Genomic DNA, 8338 nt, shown 5'->3' on the forward strand with positions numbered 1-8338 from the left:
GAAAATTAAATATACTCTGTCCAATCTATGTTATTTTGAGAGAGACTTTGGACTGACAGTTGAGTGGAATTTTTTTGCCAGTTCACATGGTAAAGGAGCCATGGATGGCATTGGAGGTGCACTGAAGAGGAGCATGTGGACAGCTGTTAGATCTAGGAAGATTATTATTAACAACACAATTGACCGTTATGACTACACTCTGAAGAAGTTTTCTAAAATTAAGGTATTATGGGTTGATAACATAATAGTGGAGCATAACATTCCTATTTTGGATGAAAAATGAAAAAATTTACAAGTAATTCCTCAAATTCAGGGCTGTCATCACTTTTGGCCATATAACACAACTGATTTGCTGGTTTCAAAAACAGCAGAGTCATTAATGACAAGGGTGTCAGTATTTATCACTGAGGAGGCCAAAGTTAAGACATTACATGCAAAAAGAAGCATAAACTTCTATGAAGTCTGCAGTTCTGATGATTTTGATCAGGAGACTGTTTCACTATCTGAATCACAAGGCAATATAGGAAGTGCTTGTGAGTTAAGCCTAACTAATAAAACTGAAAAGTCTGATTTAAAATTTGGGTTATTTGTCTTGGTTAACATTCCAAGTGACAAAAGGGAGCCAACCCTATACAAAATTCAATACTGTTACTTGGGAATCTGCCAGAGTGAGGTTGATAAAGAGGAGGATGTGAAAATAATGTTTCTGAAGTCAGTAGGAAAAAGTAAAACACTTTTTAAACTAGATGAAACTGATGTTTGTTTTGTGAAATTCAGTCCAGTACTATCTAAGGTAACAACACCAGAAATCAAACAACAAGGTAACCATTTGTACTATGACTTCAATTTTGAGTTGGATGTTGCTGAAAAAGATTATTAAAAAGTTTTTAAACCTATCAATAATAAGAAAACATTTTTGCCATAAATTTATTAGGCCTACAAAATGAGGTAAATTTAAGTAATGATATCTTGGCCTAGTTGTGCTTTAAAACTGTAACAAAATTTTTTGTGTAATAAATAGCTTTATCCTTCAAATATGTTTTCTTAAGAACATACTTTTATTCCAAATAAACTATAATACTTCTTTTCTTTTAATGCAATTGTAAGAGGTAGATTTATTCCTTCAAGAATCAAATCTGATGCATCTATGTAACACTCATAACATTTAATGTAACACCCGTAACAGCAAAAAATATATATATATATATACTGAGTTATGATGTCCAAAAAAATAAAAATTTATATTTCAAACTAAAATTTGGGGCAATACCTCTTAACAGTGGTTTTACAAGAATAAAAGCTTCATCAAGTTTGCAGAAATTAGAGAATTCCCTAACTCATAACAGGGGCCAGGTCTACTTTTGGTAACACCCGTAACACTACTTTTTTGATTAATAACCAGGAGAACAATAAAACAATTCCAGTATCAACATTTCTAACATGAAATATAATGTAAAAGTTTTCAATATTAAATCCAATAAATATTTTTTCTTACATTATTTTTCCTCATTTTAAGGTGTGTACATGTAACACCCGTAACTATGGAATTGCCCATAAGTTAACCAAAAAATGTAAGTAATTCTCTATTTGTCCCTCGTGTCAGCAAAAATCTTAAGTACTAACATCAACATATTTTGTAATTAACTGATTTTGTAGAAAGCAAGCCAAATAGTGTGTGTTTCAAAAGACCTCCGAAGTTATTTTATTTCATCAAAACAAAACACATTTAGTGACCAAAATTCACAATTCCTTGGAGTCATAAGACAGATTTATAATACTTTCACTGATTTCAGAAATAACACCAGAAAAAAGTAGGCCTCTTGAAAAAAGTGTATAAGGGAGGTAAGAGTTGTGTAAACCAACACTATAAGTGACCACCAATAAAATGTTGGTGCAACTAGGCCTATGCTAGTTATTGTCTGTTATTAGTCACTGTGTTATGTATATTATTTTACAGGTATTGCAAGATTTTTCTTTTGAGAAATATGAGTACACAGCGCACAAACTGTCAGTGACTGCTCCAATTTTCTTCGTATCGTCCCTACTTTCTAATATATAATTTTATTTTCCAAGTGCCAAAATGTACTAGAATAAACAAAATGTTTATAAAACATCACACTGTACAATTATAAAACATCACACTGTACAATGTGCTTGCAGTGAGACAATCGCAATTCCTAAAAATGATTGACTATGGTCTCTGGCCTGCCGAGGAGCACAGCAGTCCTGGGTCATTGGATAAACCACGAAAATCCACCGCATTATGCAACATACAAACAGACCCGGCCTGTGGGCAGATCGGTGACACTAGATTCAACGGGCAGGGCCTGAACATTAGGGGGAACTGATGGGCTTCAGATCAGTATGCCTGATCTGTTAGAGATACCTGCAGAAATTGCCTGCGCTTTTGGCCCGTCATGGAAGTCCAGTCTTGTGGCCAGCTATTCACATGTCACAGACACCATGTTGATGAAATGAGGTAGCAACTCACCGTAAAGATTATCACTGAGCCAGAGATAGGCACATAGAAAAGACAATCACAGTCTCACAACTAAATTTTTGGCCACAGCCTTTATCAGAAAATTAGAGTGCACACACATTCACACAATCACTCAGACACAACTCATGCACGCATTACTATTGTCTCCAGCCACTGCGTCTACAGTCTCTTGAGAATCAGGTCCATACAAACCACTCCTCACACCCCACTGCCTCTCATCGGCAATTGCTAGGCTAGTGGCAACAAGTGGTGGCAGAATAAGGGTATAGGAAGCACCGCATGTACTCAGCTATGCACAGCCAGTGACAATGCACGAGATCCCAGTAAACAAACCATTTCATCTACTGAGAAAAAAAAAATAAAATAAAAAATCCAGTGTTCTTTCTAAATTTCCCTGATTTCCAGAACTTGTAGCAACCCTAAGTTAAAAAGTTAATAACCCATTTTAAAATACAAATGTTAGAAATACACAAATTTCAAGATCCACAAGGCAGTGGAATCAAGCAACTCACACCTATTACTGAACAATTAATTCTGTACAGCACTGCCAGTCTCCTTCCCATCTAAACGCAAATAATTCCGGACACTGAACTTATTGTATGCATGTAAAAAGCAAACTTATCACAACACATTTAATCTGCTTACTTATGTTAACCATATTTTAGGTATTGAATTCACTCATTTTTAACCTAATACATGACTTACCATTTTCCACAGAAATCTGATTACTTTCACACTTTTAATAAATGGAGTATTTCCTGCAATTTGGCTCCATTATATTTTCTACTTTAACTTCCCTGACTTAGTACCGAAAGCCCCATTAACTAAACTGCAAACCAACAGGCCAGTCATTTAAGATACCACTGGCCGCATAAGCCATAATTGCATGGCCATTTGTAGAAGCATCGGGTGACGTAGTCATGTCCTGAACTTGAGTTAGCCTTCGAAATCCAAGCTACTACAGCACTATGTGTGGCTTCTGAATTGTCTTAATGAGAAAGAACCAATTTCCAACCATCTCACTAACAAACTTACAAGGAGTCCACACAACAACCTGATTTTTTTTTTACTTTTATATTTACTTTACATGATGTTCAGAACTCAAATATCAATACATCAAAGCAGTTCAATGCAAAACTCAAAAATTTTAGACAATTTATTAAGTTTTCCAAACAACCTTAAACCAATGTTGTTAAGATTTTTCAATAGCCAGCATGGTTCAGTTGGCACCACTCTATACTAGTAATCATTGGATCACTGGTTTGAGTCTTTTTTTTGTTCAATTCTAATCATCATTTAAATATAAGGTCTATCATATATATATGCTAATTAACACATATTTAATTACATTTTTTTCTGAAAAATGCTAGTGAGTTTAGGAGAAATGTGACACTCTGGTGCCTCTAAATAGAGTGTTAACAGAACTTATCTGTAAGTGTTTACTAACTTTACAGTATGCATTTTACTCTTAGGTGACAATGGCAATTTCCTTTACTTGTTCACTTTATGAAGGGTTAAAGCGCAACAAATGACAGGACTATCTGTGCAATATGCAATTAGAAATAAGCAGTCCTGCATTTTTTCCAAAGTATAAAAATCAGATACTTATTACTTAGAACATATTTGATTTACAATACTATGAAAAGGAAAGTTGCTACCCCATATATCAAAGACGCTGAGTCACATACAGGCACAACGAAAGGACTGCCACAATGTGAGCTTTCAGTCAACAAGGCCTTTGTCAAAAGTAAACACGCGCACAACTGCGGCCTCTGGCAGCTGAAGCCACACTGCAACTTCCTTTTCATAATACTGTTATATTCTATCCTGGATTTTCCTTTGTCAGAGATTTCACGATGCTCCTCCTCCTGTCACCCTGCCTTCCTTGATGAGAAACAAGCGGAGGAGGCTCAGGCGATACCCTTCTCTTCTCAGAACTGTGGGTGCAATGTCGCCTTTACTATGAGGAAGCTAGATCACACTTGCACTTCATCCCGATCCTCTGCCCCAGGGCCAGACGATGTTAACATTCAGATGTTACAGTGCACCTTTCTCTTTCTAATTCATACGTACAAATGTGTCTGGACAGAGGGCATGTTCCCCAGATGTTGGCGTGAAGCCACTGTCATACCCATACCTAACCCCGATAAGGTCAAACACCTTCCTTCTAGCTACTGCCCCACTTCTCTCACCAGCTGTGTTTGCAAGATGACGGAAAGTATTATTTATGCCCGGCTGGTATGGTAACTAGTCTTGCAATTTACTAGCCACTGCAAAATGTGGATTTCAAGCACGCCATTCTGCAATTGCTCATCCTGTCACTTGCTCCACCCATGTCAACAGTGGTTTCCAGTGCAAATACCTGACCATGGCTGTGTTTCTCAATTTGGAGAAAGCCTTAGAAACCTGCTGGAGGGCTGGTACAGTGGTTTTCTGTGGAAATACCTGACTGTGGCTCTGTTTCTCAATTTCGAGAAAGCCTAAAACACCTGCTAGAGGACTGGTATTCTCTAATCTCTACACGTCGGGCTTCCATTGCTGCATGTCCCATATCCTTCAGGAATAAGACCCGAGTTTTCAAAGTATGTGTGGGTTCTGCCTTGCCTGACACCTTTACCCAGATAAATGGCGTGCCTCATGGTTTCGCGCTAAGTGTTGTTCTCTTTGCTATCGTCATTAACCCTAAAATGACCTGTTTCCCGCCAGGCACCCTCAGCTCCCTTTTTGTTGTTGATTTTGCGCTCTATTGCATTCTTCCACGGACTTGTCTCCTGGAGCGGCATCTTCAGCAAAGTGTCTACCATCTTTCTTGTGGAGCACTGACAAATATCTTCCTGTCGTGGTCTCTTCCACAGGTGGTTCTGAGCCATAGCTCCTAAGAAAAATCTTTGCATGCTAACTCTTTCCCCCATCATGGGGTGTACAATAGATTTGACATCCTCAGTAACAGATGTTTTGTTTCTGATATTAATACTTGTGAAAAACTTCAGTATTTTGAACATATCTAAATTTATAGGGCACAGTTTTCTCATCTCTATGAAAATCTGCTTTGCTACCTTTTAATGCAGGCTATCCCACACAAGCTTCTTTTATGACTGCTGGAGGGAAGGACGTCAACTGAGAAAGCTTTTCTGAGGGACTCAAGATATTTGTACGATTCTACATGGAAGGCATAGGTCTCCAACTCTCCTTCAATTGGGACAGGTTTAGCTTAAGCACGTACTTTCCAATTCTTTCAGCTTCCATCTTGTAATGTTCAACTAGCCTACAACTTTTTCATGAGACACAGTTATCTTCATGTTTTCGCATCTTCTATCTCATTCTCTTTCTTATGGGGGTTTTATCTGATGGCATCTTTTGCAGCTTTCCTTAGAATTTCCTTATATGCTCTGCTGAAGTCCATTTTCTGAACAAACAACATTTTAATACTACTGTAAACCATTACGGCACTTGTTATACCAACCAACATAACATTAACGGAAGTGTTTCGATTTCAGTAACAATGCACAAAACTCCCTCAGATGGGATACCATTATCTTAGATATTTGTCATTTACATACTGAACTCGGATTTATGGGTCATTGGTTTTCCTCACATCCAACCTGAAATGGACAGAACTGCTGACAAACAAGTTTTGCTGCAAACTTACTTGAAATAGCTGCCAATTGTAACAGCCGACATTTTGCCTCTCCATTTTTATCTACAGGAATAACATTCATTTAACTGTATTTCCTCGACTAATTTTGTAACTTTGATAGTTATAAACAGAATTCCCTAAAGTAACCGTAGGAGACAAAGCGTTTAATAAAGAGAGAAAGAATTGTTCAGTGAGCAATGAAGGGAGATGTTCGAAATTATTAGCTAAACCAACTTATCAGGAAACGGATTGCTATGTAATACATGATTTTGTATAATTAAACTAAAATCTGGGTAGCTACGCCAAAGGACACCTCTTGGTTCGGGGAAGGGCTGTGGATGGCAGACTGTGCACAGGCAACATAGATGAGTTTCCTTTCAGTTATATAAGTCCTTTACCACTTCTGCGAGTACGAAACGAATAGATCATTGGATGAAACTTTACTACACTGCCAGGCACTCAATTGTGAATACGTGAGTAATCATGTCGATGTACGCACTATTTGACAAAAACCAACAGTATTAGACATATTGAAAGGCGATGGAAGATTCCACACTCTTAAAGATTTTACTATTCAACAACTTATCCAGCAGTGATTGTCAAATTCTTTTCAAAAGTTCCAGAGTTCACCTTATGTAAACTATTTCCTTCTAAACCGTGAACTTCGCCTCCGCAAAGGCGAACGTAAAACATTTCGCCTCTTTCAAACATAGTTTCCACCGACAAAAATACAGTTCCTAACAAACTACACACATGAATACACAAGTATCAGTAATCCATCTGTACAATAATAATTGTCAGCTATACTAACCGCTTCCTCGACGTTTGCAGCCACCATGGTCAAACACGACTTATACTCTTATAGTATTTCTATAAATACACAACACATAGCAACATTCAGATACAAACGACCCACCAAAATTCAAACTTTCCAACGACGTTAGCTCTACACAAAGATCCTCATACACAGAGACATAACCAAGCAGAGTACCTCGCCACGGCCGCCTGTGTTAGAGGCCGGAGTCATCAAGCTGACAACGTCGTAGCCTGTGACGTCAGTAGGCCGGCTAGCGTGACCAGCTGGGCCCAGACTGAAGTTTAGATTTGCAGACGACGTGTCAGATATAAATACGCAATCACTTTCTTTTTTTGTAGATTTGGTCCCTATAAATAACACAGTAACCTAGAAAAGCTAATTTCTCGCAGTATTACGCCGACTTTATGTCAGAATTACGCATTTTATTCTCGTTTCCTTGCAACGATGAACTTTTAAATAACTCACATGTGCTTCATAGCAGTATATTATGACGTTTCTTACCCAAGATTTGGAGATATAAGTTCAGCAAACAATTTTGTGAGGTGCCTAGTAACATTATTTGCAGACTTGCAATTATTTCAGTCTGTTATTTGAAATGTATTGTCATGTTCCTTCCTATATAAATGAAAAACAAATATAAAAGTTTCTGACAGCTGCAACATATCTTTCACACCTTTATATATGAGGGTGGCATAATAATAATTTTTAACGAACGTTTTTTGTGTATTGTTCATTGGTATGTTAGATTTCTTTTAAAATCACAGGTGATACACAATCTATTTAAATACTTTCACACATCTTTCTGAGTCAGAATGAACTGGGGACCTTGCTGTAGGATTTGCATAAGAAGCATGACTGAAATTTATCAGTGCATTAAAGTTTATTTCATAGTGGCCACCTCCTCCTTGCCAGTACTAATCGGAGCATTTAAGGACTGAGGTTAGGGTAAGAAAGAAATTTCATGATTTTGTGTCAAAAGTTATGTAATGTTTTTAATTTTCTATTAACTCCCTCCTTCTTGGAACATATTAAATGATCATTTTGGAGTTTGGTATAATTATTTAACAATATGTTACACGTAATGGAAACCAGCTTTTTGTAGATATCAGTAAGTGGCCTTCCACAGAGACATGAATCTGTTACAAATATTTGCAGAGAAACATGTGATTTAACTCCTTGGCCAACCAGATTGAGTAGTAACTGCTTTTGATTTTGACAAGTGAGGAATTTTGTTTCATACTCTTCAGATATTAAAAGCTGCATAACTGTATGTACACAAGTTCCACAACAATATCTGATGGCACAGTCAATCCACTTCGGACAAGGTTATCAAAATACTTATCTGTGGTATGTGTGCCTAAAACAAAATCAGTGCATGTTGTAC

The 8338-nt window shown here is 37.2% G+C and overlaps 1 protein-coding gene across 3 annotated transcripts in view; it reads right to left on the reverse strand.

Annotated features, from left to right (window-relative positions):
* The window catches only part of LOC124619719 (baculoviral IAP repeat-containing protein 5.2-B-like), a 49517-nt gene extending 42414 nt beyond the window's left edge, over positions 1 to 7103 (reverse strand). The window contains exon 1 of one of the 3 annotated variants that reach the window (XM_047146281.1): positions 6949 to 7103. In XM_047146281.1, coding sequence (XP_047002237.1) covers positions 6949 to 6975 — 27 coding nt within the window. In that variant the 5' untranslated portion in view covers positions 6976 to 7103. Of the gene's footprint in view, positions 1 to 6149; positions 6210 to 6948 lie in introns of those variants that run through there. The other 2 variants (XM_047146282.1, XM_047146280.1) reach the window with 2 other exon arrangements.
* Between the last annotated feature and the right edge of the window lie 1235 nt (positions 7104 to 8338).

Source organism: Schistocerca americana, chromosome 6 (assembly GCF_021461395.2).
Source record: "Schistocerca americana isolate TAMUIC-IGC-003095 chromosome 6, iqSchAmer2.1, whole genome shotgun sequence".
NCBI classification, from domain to species: Eukaryota; Metazoa; Arthropoda; class Insecta; order Orthoptera; family Acrididae; genus Schistocerca; species Schistocerca americana.